At 39.0% G+C, this 21,828-nt stretch overlaps 1 protein-coding gene across 4 annotated transcripts in view; it reads right to left on the bottom strand.

The window, feature by feature from the left end:
* Nucleotides 1–6,306: 6,306 nt before the first annotated feature.
* CNOT6 (CCR4-NOT transcription complex subunit 6) overlaps nt 6,307–21,828 on the bottom strand; it is a 36,561-nt gene continuing 21,039 nt past the window's right edge. For 3 of the 4 annotated variants that reach the window (XM_033140232.1, XM_033140231.1, XM_033140235.1), the window contains 10 exons: nt 21,064–21,250; nt 18,650–18,735; nt 18,067–18,171; nt 17,908–17,976; nt 16,470–16,627; nt 13,839–13,993; nt 12,978–13,132; nt 11,650–11,880; nt 10,812–11,014; nt 6,307–8,809 (listed from right to left, as the gene is read on the bottom strand). In XM_033140232.1, coding sequence (XP_032996123.1) covers nt 8,597–8,809; nt 10,812–11,014; nt 11,650–11,880; nt 12,978–13,132; nt 13,839–13,993; nt 16,470–16,627; nt 17,908–17,976; nt 18,067–18,171; nt 18,650–18,735; nt 21,064–21,250 — 1,562 coding nt within the window. In that variant the 3' untranslated portion in view covers nt 6,307–8,596. The remainder of the gene's footprint in view (nt 8,810–10,811; nt 11,015–11,649; nt 11,881–12,977; nt 13,133–13,838; nt 13,994–16,469; nt 16,628–17,907; nt 17,977–18,066; nt 18,172–18,649; nt 18,736–21,063; nt 21,251–21,828) is intronic. The other variant, XM_033140233.1, reaches the window with a different exon arrangement.

Below are 21,828 nucleotides of genomic sequence, written 5' to 3'. Positions count from 1 at the left end.
CATTTATACTTGTATGGACATACCCACAAACAGAAGTTCCCAATCATCTCACACCCCCACTTTGCTTTACCATGGCGTGAGTTCGCACATTCAGCTGCCAGGCAACAGAGCACAGAGAATGCATTTGTAAATCAGGGCAGGAATATAAATCTTGCACAAGAAGGTCGCAGCCAAAGTGATAATCTAAGATGGCCTTTAAGCTTCCTGGAATTGTCTGAAAACAAAGAAAAGTAGAGTCCTCTAGCCCATCCAAAGCAGCTAGGAAACTTTTAAATAGAGGTGCTTCTATAAGAATGCTTTACTCTTTTTTAAGCACCTCTTCCTGTCTCCCTGCTCCCACATATCTTAATCTGATTCTGAATATCCCTTCAATGTCAAAAGTGATTTGCAAGTGAAATGAAATGCATGGCCAGCATTCCCTGGACCATGCTGAAAGGTTTTTTGTATCCTTCAGATTGGATTTAAGACACTTAGAGCGGGATTCAACTAACTTGTTGCACTAGTGCAGGCATGTCCAAAGTCCGTTTTGGGGGCCTAATCCGGTCTACTGGTCAATTTAATCCGGCCCCTGTGGCAGTTTTATTTCCTGGGGCAACTTCCTAAAAAACCTTAACAACTTCAATTGGTTGGCCCCCACAGCCCTTCACTTCATCAAATCTGGCCCTCTTTGAAAAAAAGCTTGTACACCACTGCACTAGTGGAAGCTAGTGAAAGGAGTTCCTGCGTTGCTTATCGTGTGGCAGTGGCTTCCAGCGTGATCTCTGAGATCTCGTGGAACTCTTTGTGAGATCTTGTCAGAAGCCACCACCGCATACTCTGGTTGTGTGATGTTGAATTCCACTTGCAGTCTTTGTGTTTGATATTCTTTCCTCATCTACGGTAGTTCTCAAGTTTTTGCTCTGCAGAACACCCAAGCTCTTCAGTCCAGAAGTACTGGTATATTGTTTGGAGATTACAGCCCTTATATGAATAGATTCCAATATGCCAGCCTTGGTCAACCTGAACTACAGCTTCCCCCAGTCTCTGGCAGCATGGCGACGCCAACTGGGCCTGATGGGAGTTGTAGTGCCAAACATCTGGAGGGCACCAGATTGGCCAAGGCCTCTTCTGCATTGAAGTATATCCTCCCCCCAATATACTACCTATCAAAGGATGTGCCTAGCTAGCAAATCTGCTGTGCTATATGTAGGATTTTGATCCTGATAACGATCTGTGTGCTTTGAGAATTTATGCAAATAAACATGTAAAAGCTCTCTTTGCTGTGGTGATTAAAATCACATTTCTCTTATTGTCACAAAGCACAGAATGAAAAAGGGAAATGGGCAAAGGCAATCTCATGGCACCTGCTGGACTCCCAAGACAGAGAAAATTGCTTCTACTGTTGTTACAACAAAATTCAAATCCAGTTTGTTCTCATAGAATCAATGTGTTGGAAGGAACCCTGAGGATCATCTAATCCAACCTGCTGCATTGCAAGAATATGCAGTTGTCCCTTAACGGGATTGAACCTGCAGCCTTGACATTGCCAGCACCATGCTCTAACCGAGCTATCCAGTTTCATTGTTATACATGAACTCCAGGTGTGTGTGTGTGTGAGAGAGAGAGGGGGGGATACATATGGGCGGGGTATAAATAATAAATTAATATATTATTATTATTATTATTAATCCACCTATATCTCTCTCTCTCTCTCTCTCTCTCTCTCTCTCTCTCTCTCTCTCTCTCACACACACACACACACACACACACACACAAACACACAGTAGTTTCTGCTCTAAGTTCAAAGGAAAGTTATTCATGCAACTATATAAGAAGCTAGACCAGTGCTTTCACATTTGAAAAAGATGGTGCCATCCTTGCAGCAGAGGTATACAAGGCGCTATGAGGATTAGTATTACCTTTATTGAGAGCTGTATCACTATGTTCAGAAAAGCATTTTTGTTACTAATTTAAATCAGTGCTTTCTCACGCCACCCCCGTCTTTATCAGTACAGGTTTCTTCACCCACAGATCTCCTTATTCTCGCATTTCAGACAGCTTTCTCTTCCCTTTCCTCACCTGACAAGTTGCTCTGCACCGTTACCTCCACATGTGCTCTCTTTTCCCACTCTGTACCCCACACTTTTTTTTTAAATCTCTGCACTACCACTTGTGAATCTATACTTTCACATACATACACATGCTTCCTTCCTTTTTTTGGGGGGGGGGTGTGTCTGTTCTAGCTAAGCTTCTGCAACTCCACCATACAACCGATGGACTTCCTCACTATGTGGTGGCAGCAATCCACAAGGCTCTTCCACCAGCAATGTAGCACACCAAGGGAGAATAGGGGTGCCCTCCACAGCCCTTCTCCTTTCATGTCATTGTTGCCTCTTCCACCGCCCTCCATATCATGCACTGGGGCTGTACCATTTTAGCAAGGAGCCATTTCTCTTTGCATAGGCTCCATGCGTAATTTAGAACCCTGGTCTTTCAGGCTTTCTAAATTGTGCTGGGACCCTGCACAAGTATATAAAAAGCCCCCCTGCTCCAGAGGCTTGGTCCCTAACATGCAAAAAGCTGTGGGAATGGCAATGGTGACACAAGGGCTAGACACAGGGGGCTTGGCACAATGTGAGATAGAATGCCTGAATAATGCTAAAAGGTTTTTTAAAATTTTAAAATTGTGCCCTCCTGAATTTGTGGGGCTATGGTTTGCATTATCTCTGACCACAGGCCATGTTGGCTGGGGGTGGTGGGAATTGGAGTGCCAAAACTTCTGGAGGGCACAATTTCGGCTGCACTATTTGGTCTGAGGAATGGGCACACAGGTGCAAAATTAGAAATGGATTAAGAATCTTAAAGAGGTAAGGGTGCCTGAAGCAGTGAAAAGTATTATCAACAGTAAACATCCATATTACATGTAGATCCTGCTATCTGCCAACTCTTTATGCAAAAATTCAGTTATCCGAACATAAAGAACTATGCCCAAACCTTGCTATACATACCACAAATTCAGATATCTGAACAGCTGGAGTTGTCCCACTCCCCTCTTCAGGCTTTGTTGGTCAGCAGCAGCCATCTTTGGGAAGAAACCATGCAGGGAGGGAGATAGGACAAACTAGGTTTCTTTTTTTGCTGGTTGGCTACAACCATTTCAGGAAGAATCCATGGAGACAGAGAGATTAAGCAAATCACTGATTAGAAATGTTCCCATAGGAATCAATGTACATTGTGGACTTCTTATGCAAACACCTATTTCCAGGGAACACATTGGGTTTGGTAAGTAGGACCTCACCTCTTCTCCTTGCTCTGCACACTGTCAGCTGCATCCTTCCACAAAGATCAGAACGTTTGGGTGACCTGAGATCAGCTGTGTTTGATTCTAATAAATTGCTTAATTGCCAGCTAAGAGTGAAGCACAGCAGAAATGCAACACAGCTGCAAAATGTTAACAGAAGTGACATTTCAGCAGGGTTGGGGAACCTGTAGTTCTTCAGCTGTTGTTGGGACTCCAGCTCTAATCAGCTCCAGCAAGCAGAAAAATGTGCAAGATACTTCATATAACCCTGAACCACACTGGAGCAGCTGAATAAAGAATGATCATATATAGCTTCTCTGCAGATATGTAAGTTTCAACATAGATGGAACATTTCTTTGCTGCTTGTTATGTTTTTAGAGGGGCTTCACCTATGTGGAAATCACACCTACATACACATTATGGATATTTGAACACTATAGTCCTCCGACAGAGGAAGAAAATATCCAGTTCCTAAACATACTCGGTACTTGCTTTGCCTTATTTGTTACTGAGGAAATATCAGTCTTCCTCCCAAATGTTTCAACACTTGCCCTGCCCTTTCACAACAGGCACTATTTCACCCATTAAAAACTGGAGGGGGTCCTTTTCTACACACTAGTTTCTGGAAATGCATGCATGCACTTGTTGCTCCACCCACTTTTGCTTCTGGCCCCGCCCACCCCAATGGTGCAGCCCCTGGAAGGTTGCTTATGAGGGAATGTGGCCTTCAGGTTGAAAAAAAAGTTCTCCACCTCTGCAATAGATCACATCGGCAGCACTGGTCTTTGGTTCTGGATTGTGAAACTTAGTTTTGTAAAAGGATAGTCCAGACTGCATTCTGACAATTATTGGAACGCTAGGTTTCACCGAGGTATGCATGCCAATTACTTTCCAGTAGCTGCCTTCCCTTATTGTAACACATTCATTAAATAGTACACCTGACTGTTAGTGGCATACCTGCAGGTCCTGCTATCAGAACGAGTGTTATCCAAAATGTCAATATGTCAATTTTATACCCAAACCTCACTACACGAATGGCTGACTCCGATATCTGAACAGATGGAGTTTTCCCGCTTCCTTACTTGTGTTTTGCTGGCTGGTGGCAGCCATTTTGGGTGGAAACCATGAAGAGAAGGAGCAAGATCAGACAAATCACAGATTAGAAATGTTCTCATGAGAAATTATGGAAAACCATCAGCTTGTTATGTGAAAGCTTGCCTAATGAACAATTCCCTGGGAACACATTGTGTTCTGATAGTGGAACCTGCATGTCCTGCCCATCGGCTTTACCCGGGAACCTGAGAAAGGTTTTAATTCCTAGAGGCCAAGAAACTGGACAGGCCTGCACAGATCTCTCTGCTTCAGGACTGGACATGTGCTGCTTTCCATCTCCAGCCTTATTCTTTTTGTAGTTAGGACCAGGAATTAAACACTTAATGTAACAGCAATCCCAGCGGCCCTTTCTGTTTTACAGGTGGAGGTGAAAAAGATAAATTAGACTTCAAAAGAAATTTGAAACAGATATTGAATTTATTGGTCAGCTATGAGTAGGAAAATACATTGGTAAAGAAAAAAAAGACAACCCTGTATATAAATATAATACTAGCTAGTTAAAATTTGACCAAGAAGAAAGTTCCACTGAAGAGAACAGTAAAAGCCCTTGTTTACCATCAGACCATTTTCAATTTCCCATTTACCTTATTGAAGAGCTGCCTATAGACAAATGCAACATTCTTTGAGCTTAGTGCAGATGATGTGCTGGTTTTTGTTTTGTTTTGTTACACATATGGTAAACAAGAGTTAGTCCAGTGCATTACACGTTATACAGAAGTACTGTGAATAAAGACTAGGTATTCTAATTAGATACTACTTAAGCATACCAAGATACCTACATTTTAAAAAAGCTTAGACAACCAAAAAGTATAGCAGGAGTTAACATGTACGAAAACACTGAGTCAGGCTGGATGGGAAAAAACAGAGTCACTACATAAGCAGTAGTAAATTTGACTTGAAAAATGTGCAGTGCGATTTATTCTGCTGAAAATGATAGTGCAATTATTTTGGCTTTGAGTTCTTTGCCCCATAGATAAAGTGGGAACTTGACATCTGAAGCTACTTTTAGACATTTAAGCCGCAGCTGAATTCAAATAACTTTATCAGAGTTTTCAGATGCAAGTTTGTAAAGTTAACCGTTCAGGATGCAATTGAGGCTTGAGCCCACAAATAAAAAAGGGACAGAATAATTACACACATTTCCTAGAGCTTTTTCTGTCACTGTCTTTAAAATAGAGAATCCCATATATTTCATATTTCCTGCTTTTATATTTGAACCATAATTGATTTTATTTCCTTTAGATCGTTTTTATCCAGAAATGGCAGGCTGTAGGTATTAGGTTTTTCAATATGTGACCATCCCTAGTCAGACACCTAGTTTGATTAAATAGAGGAATGGGGAAAGGGATCCTCATGCCCACCAATGCTCTACGTCCTTAAAAAATAATAATCATGTGATTACATTAAGAAACACTGAACATTTGTTATGGCAACATCCAAAGCCACCTTAAGTAAGTTAAGTGTTAGGATTATTGGAAATTAGCATTTTGTGAACACATATAGTTTATTGCATTCATTTATGAAATGTATGAATTTGTTTGATGCAGAAAACTGTATTAAAAGTATGACTATTCTGATATTGACTGCCAGACACATTAGGTGCAACTTCTTATTCTGCAGAGATGCGGAGTATTTCCTCAGCATGAGCATCACTTCAGTACTGTGGGATCTGACCAAAGGATCACTGAAGTCAAGGGGGATCAGGTTTTTTTTTCCTGAGCTCTCATACTTCAATAATCTTATTATGCCAAACATGGAAAAGGAATTTCAAGTGCCCATAGATTGTAACATGTCCAGGCAAGAACAGAGTCCTTGAGTACATGAACGGGCTGTAACCTTTTAATGTGCTGCCATAAATTCATATAGATAGATATATATTTAAGATTGAACAAAGAAAGGTGAAAACGCATGTGTAAAGCTTAAACCTTTAGGATTTACCAAGTGCACTCAAGCTCCAGCTTAAAAGGAAAAATTAATCCCTTCTAAGGAATATAAAATGAATAAGTGCTTCCCTTCCATAAAGCTTTCTGGACATACAATTAAATAATCCAGATAATCAGGAAACAAAATAGGTTGCTGGGTATGACAAGCTAAATTGGCTCCATTGCCACTGAAAATTGTCATGATGCACATTACCAACACATTGTTAAGGAAACATGAGTAAAACACCTTTTATTCACACTTGTACAAAATAACCCCCAAACCCAAAAAACAAGAACAGAAAAAGCAACATTACTAATTGAATCTACTACATCAATTATTACCAGCATTCCGATGTATTGATTATAAACTGGACATGTTTGGTGTTTGCACAACTAAAAAAACATGTAACAAAAGAAAAATCAGGTCCTAGACAAGGATTCAAGATCTGGACTTTTCCTACTAAAAAAATTTTAAACGCTTGTTTGCTAAACATGAACTTGTTGCAATTTTATTGTATTCTTCAAAACAAAATGCTTGCGCACTTCTAAGTGCCTATAGTTTCTTCTTTATAAAATTTTCAATCATTATTACCCATTTTTTAATTCATTATATTCAGAATTTCTCAATTCAAGAAAGAGCTTTTGTTTCTCTGCCTGCAGTTGAAACAAAAGCAGTTTGACCAAGTTCTCTCTCTAAATAAGAAACAGACTTATTAATGAAGGTATGTTTGCTAAGGATTAGATAGAATTTCCCTTTTATGGACAGATTATATATACATACGCCGTGTGTATATATATATACCGTACTTGGCTTTCAAACACTAATGGCACTATGAGGGCATACTACAACCTTGGTTTTGTTGACACTTTGTGGAATAGGACTTGGTCACTTTAATGCTCGATCTGAAATGTTGTCTAGGGAACCTGTACTGAAAATGCATCTCTAGTTACACTGCTTCATAGAACAGAAGACTGTATACTTTTAGCTTCAAGGAATGATGACTGAGGAATGACTGAGGAATATGCTTAAACTGAAAGGGACTTCACATGATAGTATTAAGTGGAGAGGGGAGAACAAACCAAACAAACAGCATTGTGCAATGACACTGAAAGAAGCAGTGCATGGGTATCAGAAGCTTAGAATTTGTGTACCCACCATCTGAATGTGTTCAAAAAGTGATATTCAACGCTTTGCAAAGGAAAAAAAAATAGATGCCACAGCTTATACAAAAGTATCTTCATAAAATTTTCACAAAATGTTAACATTATTTTAAAAAAAATAAAAGAGGATGCACAGGTTCTCTCTGCATGCACAGGCAGTGCTAATTGAGAACAAAATAAAGCAGGCACAGTGGAGATAGGAAATGAGAGACTTAACACAGAAACTAAAAAGCTTTCACACAATATTCTGCTGTTCCACTTCTGACAGAAAAATGTTAGAATGTAGATATCGATAAGAGCTATCAATCCACAAAGCCTAATCAGTCACTGCTTAGCTTATCTGTTCCAAGAACAAGTTTGTGCTGTTGCTTTAAGTTAAAAGAAAAGAAATGTATGTATGTTAACTAGCTTGAAGAAATTTGCTATCATTTAACCAAATTTAGATTTAAAAGCAGTGTTCTCAATTTTAAAAAATGAAGTAGTACATAAGGGCTAAAAACCCTAACAGTGCAAATCATTAGCAGAGAAAGCCTGCTGCAACTTCTTTTACAAGCTGGCCTTTATAACACATGAAACAGATAAAAATTTAGCCTTAGTTTACAATACAATCATTTTCCAAATCTGTTTTTTTTTTAAGTACAAAATCTCATAAATCAGGTTTTCTGTTGTTCATATACAATCAATAAAGGCTAAATTCAAATTCTATATTTTACAAACAAACAAGTCTGAAAAAGAAGGGAGTGAAGTATGGAAGAATGGTCTTTTGATGTTTTACTACTGGCCTCAAAAAAGTAGTGCTACAGATATCTGTGCAAAGAGAATTTATTATAGTAACTCCCTATTTTCAAGGCATGAAATATTACATTGGATAGAACAGATTACTTGTAACAAATCTAAGAGAGGTGTCAACGCACCAGTCCCTGTCTAACAGTAAATAAAGCATGTTGGGCTCAGAATTGTGTGTCTGATAGCACCTGGCTTTTACTATTTCTTTATGAAATAATTAGATTTAAAATTAAGATCATTAAGAAAGATCCCTGTTGGCCATACCTCACTCCTCTATATTCAGATTTTACAATTTTACAAGTTAGACTGAGGTTGCCCTCTAAAATGTACTTGACTACCTCCTGCTAGGCAGATGGATTCCATTTACCGGGGGCAGGAAAGGCAGCACCAACTCCAGTTGTGCAAAAAGTGAGAAGTGGTCAGAAGGAATGAGCGGGTGTGGACAGCCACTTATATTGTTCTCTATTAGCCAATGGTGGTCCAAAGGTCCCAGGATGCCAAGAATATTCAGCTGAGGTTTAGAGTAGAAGATGTAGTCAATAATACCCTTTTGAAAAGAGAGAAAATGGGAGTGAATATTTTCAAAAATGGAAGACACACAACTGGAAGCAATTTCAACTGGTATCAGGTATGGACTTCAGTAACCACATTACTATGGTCATACAGTGGTACCTCTGGTACTTAATTTGTTCCGGAGGTCCGTTCTTAACCTGAAGCACCACTTTAGCTAATGGGGCCTCCCGCTGCTGCTGCGCCGCCAGAGCACAATTTCTGTTCTTATCCTGAAGCAAAGTTCTTAACCTGAAGCATTATTTCTGGGTAACCTGAAGCGTATGTAACCCGAGGTACCACTGTAGTCCTAAGGCAAATTCAGGTGCCTAAATGGTATGGATCCCAGACACACTGAGGACTTGTTCTCATATGATTCTATCCTACTTTTAAAAGACAACTATTCTACTTTTAAAAGACATCTCCAGGCAGTCCTCTTTAGGGAAGTTTTTAATGTTTAATGCTGTATTGTGTTTTTACCATTCAATAGGGAGTCGCCCAGAGTGGCTGGGGAAACCCAGCCAGATGGGCGGGGTATAAATAATAAATAACAGCCCAAACAAAAGTTCCAGAAAGAATGGGGAAAATGTAGAAAATATTTTAAAAATCAGTGCCCCAAAATAAATACCTAGTCTTGTTTCGATTAACTTGGAAAAATCATAAAAAATAATTCAAAAAAGTGACAGTTTAGAACAGGGGTAGGCAACCTAAGGCCCATGGGCCAGATGCAGCCCAACTGCCTTCTCAATCCAGCCCACGAGCGGTCCAGGAATCAACGTGTTTTTACATGAGTAGAACATGTCCTTTTATTTAAAATGCATCTCTGGGTTATTTGTGGGGCATAGGAATTCGTTCATCCCCCCCCAAAAAAAGATAGTCCAGCCCACCACATGGTCTGAGGGACAGTGGACCGGCCCAAGGCTGAAAAGGGTTGCTGACCCCTGGTTTAGAAGGAGAAAATAGAAAACTGTGTACAGGATGAAGGAAGTCGAGAAAGAAGAATTTGGAATGAAAATATGGTGTATATATAGGTGACAATTTTTTCTTTTACTGTTGGCTTCTGTTTTACTGCCATTTGTTTTGCTTTGGGGGTCAAGGGTAGTAGTTTGTTTTTGTTGTCGGTATAATTGATTTATGTTCTAAATTATTTCAATAAAAGTATTAATAAAATTATTAATAATTATTATTATTCTCAGAGTTTGAAAAGAGATGCAATGTCCTGCTTCAGATTCCATCATGCTCAAATCAAGTCCATCTCTACTGCTTCCTCAGAATTGTGAATTGCCCCTTTTCAGGCTGTAGGTTTAGTATTACATCTTCTAGTGTTCTGGGGGGTGGCTTAAGATAGTCTTGTTGCAACATGAGCTCTTTTCGTGGTCATTTATGCTTTGCCTTGCCCTTGATTTCACTGCAGAGTTCATGTTCTTGTTTCTTTGTTTTATTAAGATGCTAACACACTTATTGTAACATACTTTGTGACAACACCTTAGAAAGCTAGATATAAATATGTAAATAAATGATTTTTTAAAATGTGTTATTTGTTTTACTGTCAACCGCTATAAAATCATTGAATGATAGGAGAGAAACTTTGAGATCATTCTTAAAGAGTCATCATAAGGTGTTCACATGCTATGCTACTGAGATTCACATATATTTCTTGTTAATACCTCTGAAGAGGCAATATTACCCCTAGGAATTATTGTGTAAAGTTAGGCAACTTTGTGGTCACGACCTTCCCATGGCCATGGGCCTATTAAGCACAAGCAATGGCTACTGCTGTTGAGCTGTTTCCTGTGATTGGGAGAGCATCCTTTTCAATTATCAGCCTGCTTTCTTCTCTTCAAAAGTGCTTCCAAAACTTAATACTACCCCAACCTGACAATTAATTGGTCACTAACCCTTCCATTTTTGTTTTAATAGTTCATCAAACTTCTTGCACACCTATGCTGAATAAGCAATAAAACAGTAATAGTGCAATGGGAATTTATTTCAACTCTCACCTTGAAATCAAATGTGTAATTCGTATAAGGCATTAGGCCATTCTCATAGGCACTCTTCAACTTGAAACCATGAGTAATCCTTCCATTGGTGGTTCCGTTTTTCCCATTACAACTGAAGTTAGTGAGACTTTCATTGTATCTCAGTTCCTTAAAATCTTTATGGTTTGTCTCCACTCCACCAGTACTCAAATATTCAACCACACCTAGGCGAAGGAAATGTTTTTTTTAAAAAAACAACAAGCAAGCTGTCCCTTAAATAGTATTACATTCATGATGGATGATCCATCTCAATAGCCCAAGCAGAATGTACAATCCACCCCCACCCCCCAATACTCTCACTCTGTCTCTCGGCTGGAATTTAGGGACCATAAGATTTGATTAAGGGTGAAGTGTTAAGACTAGATGTCTCTGATTTAGTGGTGGTAAACTTCCAGCTCACAGGGGTCCTAATTTGTCCTGTGAGGCTGTTTCCCCAAAATCATGCTCACCTGCCATTATATGTGGACAAATAAAGACATGGCTGCAATGGAACAATTGAGAGCTTGAAGCGGGAATGCAACTTTTTCTTGGCAAGCAGACTCTGTCTCGGCATACACAGGGAACTTTACCAGGCAGTCTGAGCCGGGGAGCCCTTCATGAGGAACTCACTAGTGAGCCAAGAGGGCTTTCAGTGTCTATCAGCTGGTGAGCTCTGAGAGCCATCCCTCAAGTTCATTTCTGCACAGCCTTCAAAAGGGCTCTGTGAGCCCCTTTCACTATCAAGTGTTATTCAACTTCCAGCAGTTTCAGCAAATGCAGTGTTACAACACTTCCGCAAGTGGAATATGGCTGCACTCACCTGAATCTGGCAGAGAATTCAGATCTGCACACAATACAAGTGGAATTGTTGCATGTTCTCCCGAAATACCAGGCTTGAGACTCCGAGAGGCTTTGTCAATTATGTTCTTTACTTCAGAAAGGAACATCATGGTCTGAACCAGCTTCACATCAGAATAGTCTGGGTCCCAGTGCATGTGTGCATTTGCTACAAGGACCAGCTGTTTATCCATTCCTGGGTGTGGCTTGCCTGCTAAAATGGAAAATAAAAAAAACCCTTCAGAAAACAGCAGTGATACTTCACTACATAGGTTGCATTGGTGAAAAGGGCTTTAAAAATACTGCTAAAGAGATATATCAAACTAATCAGCAGTAATTAACTGGGACTTTACAAATACAGGATTCCTTATCTCAACCAGCCATTTTATGAGTTTAAAACAAAAAGGGCTCTGTGCTCCCTCTGCTGGCTTTATTGCATTATCGACATGATAACGAACAGCTACTGTGATGGACTGCAAATAAGTTGTAAGCTACTATATATACAATTTTCTAGCAAACATAATATGCATTTTAACTGCAGTATTTGTCAGTCATTACCCTTTCCCCATACAGCAATAAAGACAAGTACCACACAAAAGAATTCTGCAATCTAGACAGATACTGTTTGCAGTGACAAAGTGTATCAGTATTTACTTAACGGAAAATACAGGCTACATTCATCACCTGCAAATACAGTTTGTCATCCATACTAAGCTAAGCAGCGTCTTTACCGCACATGTGCACAAATACTAGGGCAGTCAAAGGAACAAATCATGGCCAATAGGGAAGCACAGACACAGAGATGAGAAAATAGTGATGACTTATAAATCTTTTTCTAGCCTCAATAATCTTCACATCTCCCCATTCCACTTTGATTCCATTTCACTTCCCTTTTGAACTAAAAACAAACAAACAAATTAAAAAATAGGTTTTTTGTTTTTTTTACAGTACATTTAAAAAGTTGTATTGACAGGTAGATGCATGAAAAGCCATTCTCCAGTTTGGGGTAGCATGACTACTCCACATACACCTTAAACAGTATGCAAAAAATTAAGTTGGTGGTGGTGGGCAAAAACAAATTTTATGGTTAAGCAACTGTCTGCATCTCCTTGGAAGGTTTTTCATTTCACACTAAGTTCTCAAAGTTAGAAGTAGAGACTTCTCCTATCCATTGGGTATGAGTTTCATCACCGGAACTGGTAGATAAACCAGTTCTCAACTCTTTTCCAAAGCAGCAAAGGGTATGTGCATACATGCGGAAGACGGCTGCAGAGTCCAGTTGAAAACTGGATTTGCATTTACTGTACTTACATGACATTTCTATTAACTCCTTTCGTAGCTCTAGCAACACAGCAACTCCAATGTTGTCTTTTGTCATTACTCTGTTCAGCATTGCTTCTGATCCTTCTGAGTTTGCCATAGCCAGCTGATTAAATTCAACAGTATGCTTCTGAACCAAGGTGAACCTGAAAGCAATAAAATCAATTTAAAGCAAGATCTGCACATAACACCATATTTATCACAATATGATTCACATATTCTATCTGCACAGCTGACAGAAATTAGTGAAACAGACTTCTCAATGTGAATATAATGGCTGTGACAGCTTACCACAACTGTGGCCATCATAAATGCTTGAACACATATAAGCCGACATGCAGACATTTTCTTAAATATTTACCATTCCACCAAAAGCTGTGAACTATTATGAGAATTCATAGAAGGCCACTACTTTATTCATATTTCATGAGTGAACAATTATAATACTCAAGTTACCTAGTCCTAAACAGCCAAAGTATTGATAGGCTCCCCAAATTACTGAAATAATCTTTTTGGAACAAGAATTTATAGTACAGTGGTGCCCCGCTAGACGAAAAACTCGCTAGACGAAAGGCATTCGCTAGCAGAAGACTGCCCCGCAAAACGGGGAAAATTTTTTTTCCGTCGTGCGAAAACCGCTACTTGCATTCGCTAGACGAAAAAAATCGCTAGACGAAGACACTCGCAGAACGAATTATTTTCATCTAGTGAGGCACCACTGTATAATGAAATGAAAGACATTGAAAACAAAGCTATAGGACTGCCTCTGGTTTCATAGAGGATTAAAAACTGATGTTGCTGTGCAACCTCATTCACTGTAAGCCAGAGAACAAGATACAAATTTTATCTTACTTTTCTGTCTTGAAAAATATTGCACAACCATCAACATGTTTTCTCTCTTGTTCTGACATTGTCCTAGCTCTGGATTTCGGACTGAAGAATCCGTTGTATCCACGCTCTTTCAATTCTGCTAGGAAAAAACTGTAGTACTGCTCAGTTTCAACCTCCTAAAATGTAAGACAGCGCAAGAATTAGGTGAGCTATCAAATGCACAATGCAACTTTTAAAAAGAAAATGAATTCAAGTCTCCAATGAAGATCAAGTCTCTTCTGGATACCCACTTAAAGCAGGACTCTGAAGTTATGTCCTTTGAGGAAAGTATAATGTGAAAAGACAGCAACTGAATTAATGGGGGAGAAGAACTAGTGTTAAATTTCATTTTACTGATATGTATGTATACATATGCCTTTCTATAGAACAGCTTATGTGGGACTCTGACTTGTCTGCCAACTGTATACAATACAGTAGGAACAAAGCAGCAGCAGGAATCCGTCAAAGTGTACCTCCCTTCAGGATAGAAGCCTAACACAGGAATAGCTAACATTTTTGACCAGAGGGCTTTGAGGCTCACATGCCATCAATGGGTGTGACCAGTGCTACACATGCACCATACATACACCACAAGTACACACACCTTCCTGTTTCCTGAGCCTCTAAGAGCTTCTAACAATACTGTTGCACCCAAGGGAGAAGCGGTGCTTTTCAAAGATAAAAATATGCACCTGATTTCAAAAGACAGTAGCAGATTACTAAAAACAGCATTGTGAGCCAGGTTCAACCCATAGCATAGCTAACAGTCTGGGATGACCTGATGCTAGAAGACTGTTCAAGCTAGTTGACGTACTGTCAAAACACATAGGAAACAGATCACTGGTGGGTCATGTAAGCTGCTCTGAGCTTTCTAAGGAAGAGTGGGATACCTCCATCTGGAAATGGGGGGCACAAGGAGCTTCAATGGGAAGGAGGAGTCTGTGAACGTCAACTACCCCCTTCTGCCGGCAGAAGTGTCACATGATTCAAACTCCACTCAGCGGATGCTCCAAGTCAATATAACAAGCAGTCATCAGATTACATTACTGTGAAATGGATTAAGCCACAATGGCAGTCCAGAATAAAATGTGCCATTTTAGCATGCCTGAAAAGGATGTAGCTCAGGATGAGTGAATGAGTAAGAATAGTCATAGAAACAATGTCAGCTGATCTGGCAGTTTCCCCTCCCCTCCATCTAAATAGTGACTGATGGAAACAGTCTAAAATTCAGAAGGCAAATATCAGAGGACACAATGGAGTAAACAATTAAATTAAATATATAAGTAGAACAGCTGGAAGTTTATAGGGTATAAAAAGGACCCAATGTAGAAGACTGTTGAGAACAGTAATAGTACAAAGTCACAATAATATTTGTTTGAAAAATCCCAATTAAACTTTATCCCTGCTAAGCTAATAAATCTGGAGCCCACAGAAAATCAGATGCCATGGTCACTGAACTCATTTCCACAAAATCATCATCTTGAGTCAAACATTAAGTGAACCCCAGCCATTGTATTAAAGAATTCAGAGTACATTAACAACTGCAAAAACAACTTTGCAGTTACTTAATACTAGTAGCAATACTGAGTTTTTCTGTGACCAAAATGGGCAGCTTTAAGAACTCAAGGAACAAAAATATAAGGCTTCCACAAGCAACTATCTTCAACAGCTGGAGAACCTGCAATTAGTAGAAACCCCTCCACAAACTTGGATGCAGCAACCAACAGCTTCCAGACAACACTACACATATATTAAACACCAAAAATTATCTGCTACACACAAAATTCTCTGTTACACTCTGCTACATGCAATAAAAATAGTGTGTAGCAGAGTGCTTCAGAAAAGGTTATCAGAATAATGCAAAACAGAAGATACACACTAGTCTAGTTCAGAGACAGAAGTATGTCTGCAACACTAGGAAAAACAATCAGGTCAGAATGCAAGAAACTGCGTAATTTAAGCAACAATCGAAGGGAGGAAAAGACAATGGAAGGAGGGGAACATACAGAAGGGAGGAAAGGGGGAAATACCTGGACAGAGTTGTGACCCATTTTAACAGCAATTTACATATTGTATATACATTTTTGATCGACTGTTGCCCACCTCAAGCTCTTAAAGACAGGACAGGCTATGATCTTTAATAAACTGAACAGAATTTCCCTGGCTTGGTGAAATGTCTATTGGACAGCAGGGTTGACCCTAATTCCTGTTTTCTGCTTCAAGGCCCGTGTAATCCCTGGCAGAAAAGCAATGCAACTCTTTGCACTGCATCTGCTAGTTTGGCACATCATCTGCAGCCACGTAACCCAGCCTTCTAACAGATGGGAGAGCAAATGAATCTCGACACAGGAATGATAAATCAGGAAGAGACTCTCACAGGGGTGGGTGGGGAGTAAAGACAACAACAAATATCTAAGCTTCATAGGCATCCTTTACTAGCCCCCTATTCATTTTACTGTATTATTGGAATTTCATCCAAATAGTTCTGAGCAGGCTTAAGAGCATATTGTAGGGGTCTTGTAATGATTCACATCTTATATGTAGAATTGCTTACGTTAAAAACATTAAAAATGGATGCATACATAAGAAAAAAAGAACAAAGTCATTTCTCACCTGAAGACTTATGATGTCTGCATTACAGCTTAAGATTTCCTGGATAATAGCCTTTTTTCTGTATTCCCAGTTCAATGCCCATGATGGGCAGTAGCCATATAGCTGCCGAGTAGCATATTTATCACAGAGGACATTGTAACACATGACAGAAAACAGGGCTGCAGTATAAGAGAGAAATTGTCTGATTTAAACATACATTTTTAACTTTCCCTTTAAATAAGTTTATCAGCTTTAGGCTTTGCTTACTTTAACTCCAAGATATATTTGAGCAGCTGACCTATAATAATGCAGCATTATTTAGATTTTCTCTCTCTAGAAACGAGGTTGGTAGTTCCACCATTCACCAAATAGGCAGACAATGCAATATAATGTAATGGTTCAATCTGTGTTGGAATGAAGCACAAAACTTCCCCTACAAGGTCAATAGCTGTTACCGTAGCCAGCATAAAGCCAGCTTATATAAATAACTTTTTCCAAGATGAGGGTAAACCTTAAACTACTTAGGAGCTCTTATTGAATTTCAGGTCTAAATCAATTGAAGCTTTGTTTCGTAACTAAGCTACAATCCTATGCATAGGACATAAGCCCCACTAAACTCAGCACTTAACTGGTGAGTAAACATGATACATAGGATTGGGTTACCATTATGACAAAATGGATCTACATGGTTTGAGGCCATACTTAATTCTGATTTTAACATCCACTCATGTTCTTTAGTAATTTGCTTTTAAAGATGCCACGAATGGCTGTGCCATTGTTTGGACAGCATTCAGTTTTGGTGGTGGTGTTTTTATTCAGACAGCTTTACAGATTTCTAAACAGTACAATGGATATACATATGGGAAAATGCCTATATTTCTGCCATGTTAATAATGTAGTATTTAGAATATTTTAAAAAGAATGAGAAACACAAGATGTTTCAATTTCTAAACATACAGCTGAAACTCGAAAAATTAGAATTATCATGGAAAGGTTCATTTCAGTAATTCAACTTAAAAGCTGAAACTAATATATGAGATAGACTCATGACATGCAAAGCGAGATATGTCAAGCCTTTATCTGTTATAATTGTGATGATTATGGTGTACAGCTGATGAGAACCCCCAAATTAACAATTTCAGCTTTGGGGTTTTCATCAGCTGTATGCCATAATCACCACAATTATAACAAACAAAGGCTTGACATATCTCGCTTTGAATGTCATGAGTCCATCTCATATATTAAACTCCAGTAGCTAATGAAAACAATTGCTTACATAAATTGACTTTTCCATGATATTCTAATTTTTCGAATTTCATCTGTATATGACTTCCCCTCTAAAATGTCTATACTACTTGCTATAAAAATTAAAGCGAAATGGAAAGAAGATGCACAGGCAAGGTACTGTAATACAAAATTTCACTGATTGGAAAGAAAGCACAGATTTATTCAGTTCTACCTGTTGGTCTTGTTCGATCTGGTTCTTGCAACATAATCCAAGATCTGGGAGGTGGCTGTTCTGTCGAAACTATTTGCAGAAGACAAAAAATAATAATAAGGAGATAATGATATTTATTTTACATGCCACAAATAAGCGTTCTAGGAAGTCACTACTTACTTCTTTTTGCAGTACCTGCCAGGTTATCAAGCAAATAATTCAGTAGCCTTCTTGTTCCATCTGGTTCTTGATAGAGATTCAGTATATCCTGTGTAAGTGGGTTTCCTGTAGAAGAGTTTGGGGAAGAGGGTGAGAAAATGAGACCTCAAGAACATCATACCGTTTTTATTTTTAAAGTGTCTAGTTCAGGAAACTGTTTTTTGTTGAAAATCTCAGACTCTCGCTCTACAGAAATATCACCACACTGGAGTGGTGGTGGGGGCAGGGGGAGGAGAGAAGAGAGAAAGAACCAGACAGACATACATACACTATATAATAAGGACCCTAAGGTTACAGGCAAGAAGAAACAGTAAAATTAGCTCAACATCTCATAAAGGTGGAAAACATTCTTCAAAACAAATGCAGTTTAGAGAAATTTGTAAAAATCATAATTTCAAAGTGCCTGAATCTTAGTATGCCATTTCCAGTTTAGGTAGTAATTTTATTTCTTAAAATATCAGCTTGAAAGTGATGGCTGGCTGAGGAATGAGATCAACTGAAAATTGCAAACAAAGGGCAAGGGGGAAAGAGTTAAAATTCATACCTTTCAAACCCAACGTCTGTAACTGAAAGAGTTTTCCCAGCTCAAATGGTAGGACTCGTAACAGGTTGTTATTTAAATGGAGTTCCCTATTAGCAAGTCACATGAAGACAAAAGTAGTAAGATATATACAGTTAATTGTTTTAAATGAAAATTGTTTCACTACAAAAGAGAAACTGTGCTAACATAGCACATTTCAAAAGCAATGGAAAACTGAACAGCAATGATTATTGATCTTGCATTAGTTAAAGACAATGATAAATTAAAGCAAACTGACTAGCACATCTTCTAAACATAAACTTGTTAAACCATTAATGAAGTAAAACCATGGAGAAACTACTCCTACAGTCAAAATTACTAAACAAAATAATGTAAGGTGTTTACTATAAGAAATATGCTAACTATAAGAAAGCTACTGGGGCTCTTTACCACTCCCCCCCCCCGCCTTAATTCATTGCTCAGTTCACTGAAATCACAATTTCCTGAGCTTCTTTTCATCACAAGCAGCTAGAAAGTGGAGCTATTTTATAGTTTTAGCCTTCTGATATACTATTGAGGTTTTGTTTTTTTGTTTTTTTAAGAAAACCTGCTAGGTAAGAGAAGATTGTTTACCAGGCAGTCAGCAACCCAACTCTTGAAGAGATAAAAGTGAAAGCGGGTAGCTTTGCTCAATAAGAACATCTATAAAAGGACTCTAACTCATATTTTATTAGTCATAGTCACCTCCTACGACCATTTGAAAACTGGGCTATTAGGTAGGATCAGAGGCTTCTGCCAACTGCAGAGACGCTCTACCTTCTTTTAAAAATTGCTTAGCTAAGTAAGCATAAAAGGGAGAGTACTATAGATGAACGTTCCTTCATGCCCTCAAGAAATATATCCAACCCTCAGCCTTTTGAAGCACACAGGCATCCTATTCCTTAGTGTGGTACCCTTCAGATGTTGTTGAGTTCCTAGCAGCAAGAATAATGACCAGGGCCGATGGGAGCTTGAGTCCAACAGCATCTAGAGGACACCTTTGCCCTTGTGCCATCCTCTCAGAGACTGGATTAGGAGCCTAGATCAGCTAGGCACTTTCAACTATATTGGGCCCCCAACTAATAACTGAGGGTCTGCTTGGTCCTCTGTAGAAATACACCCTGAAGTGCTCCTCCAGTGAACACAATTCCCACGCCCCCACAATAATGTTCTCTTTCCCTCCAATGTGAAGAAGGCATAGGAACAGGAGGTGAGAGACAAGGTGGGAGAGAGGAGGGTGAGGTGGAACAAGACTTTTCTTCCTTCTTTGATCCTCTCTTCTCCTCACCATTCATTCAGCATTTCATGCAGTGGAAACGTTTAGCAGACTGCCAGACATCACCTCCTTTGCAAAGCCCAGCACCTTTGTTAGCCAGTTTTGGGAAGGCAGCGCAAGGGCTGGGCTGCTGGTGGTCAAATTTTGGCCCCACTTCCCACCTCCCATATTACAAGGCAGTGTGTGGCCCATGGGTTCCATGTCAAATTACCCTTGCAGACCACATAGTACGAAAAGTTGGAATGTCCTGCACTGGCACCTTTTTTCCAATACCAGATGCATGCAAGAATTATATGGTAACACATAACAGAATAGTTTCAGAAAGCTGCTAGTAGCAACTTTGAGAAATCATCACAATAACGACACACAAATTAAAATAGTAACTTTATGAACTTTATGTGACTGTACTTATTATGATCAATATGATACCACTCCTTTATGTATTGCATTGAATATCAAGGTGGTTGCTGCTTTTATCCTTGTTTAGAAAGATTTTAACCTTGCCATGGGGATTACCAATAAGCCAGCAGGAAAAAGAACCATTAAAGTAAGAGGGTTTATCATTTTTTCAGGGGAACACATTACACACAAGATTACAGGATTTCATGAAGAGACAACTCAGGGTGGCAAATTTGGTATTTAGGAAATGTAACACTTCAAATAAGCAACAAAAATATGAACAGCTGTTTATTCCCATAAAGGACAAATATTTTTAGAAAAACTTTGGAGTTTTAAACCAGTCATCCAGGTTCAAATTGACTCCTTATCTGAGCAGCCATAAAGCAAGCTAAGAGCCTAAAATGGAACTTTAACCTCTTTCTGAATAGCTGGGCAATATACTCCTGAAATTTGGAGCAGGTTCAGAAGTGAACACTAATATATTTCAGCCCTCCCCAAGCACCAGAAGGCAGAAAGATTGCAATACAAATTGGAAAAAAATCAGCCAAGAAGCAGCTAATGTGGGATAAGCTTTCTGCTTAACAATAATAAATGCTGCTGCTGCTGCTACTACTACTACTAATAATGATGATAATAATAATAAAAATGAACTGCAATACAAAACAATACAGTGACAGAAACCTGAAGTGACATCATACTGGCTTCACAGATGCATTTTGTTTACCTGAGTGACACCATGTTTCCGAGCTCTGCTGGTAAACTGCGGATTTTATTAGATGACAGGTCCAAATACACCAGATTGTGAAGCTTGGCAATGTCTGAAGGAATACGGGATAAGGAGTTGTCACTGAGATGCAAAGCTGTTAAGTGTGTCAGTGACCATAAGGATGAACTTAGGCTTCTTACTTTCCCTGAAAGACAAGAGGGAAACATTTTCTGTCTCGTTTCGCATTTGTGCAAGTACTTCTGCAAATGAATCAAAACAGCAAAACAGTTTCTGCAACTATCTCCTTCCCCTTCTTGTGTTAGGTACTTTTCAATTCAACCACCAAAACACCAACTAATTTGTCTTTTATTTTAAAATGTATTTCAACGGATACATTTGAAATATACGCCCAAAAATTTAACTCGTCACTGTTTTTGTTTAGTTTTGTGATGCATTATGGAAATGTGAATTCAAGGCTTTTGTGCTTCAAAAGTGATCAAATGCTTCTTCATAATAAAGTAAAAATCAGAGGCAAGGGAAGCAGGATCAACAGGTTCCCAAACTCCCCAAGATCACTTGAAAATCGTTGAGGGTCTTGATGGACCACTTTATGATTTTTCTGCATGTTGTAGCAACTGTAATGTGTTATATTAGATACTCTGTGATATTTAATTATATTTACAGACTTGCTACAGACCACTTCAGTGAAGCTTGTGCATCACCACCATTTGGGAACCCCTGATCTAGACAGTAGTTCTAATTCATCTGCAAAATAGAAATATA

Source organism: Lacerta agilis, chromosome 2 (genome assembly GCF_009819535.1).
Source record: "Lacerta agilis isolate rLacAgi1 chromosome 2, rLacAgi1.pri, whole genome shotgun sequence".
Taxonomy (NCBI): domain Eukaryota; kingdom Metazoa; phylum Chordata; class Lepidosauria; order Squamata; family Lacertidae; genus Lacerta; species Lacerta agilis.
Note: the sequence above shows the minus strand (reverse complement) of the source record. Positions and strands in the feature narration are given on the sequence as shown.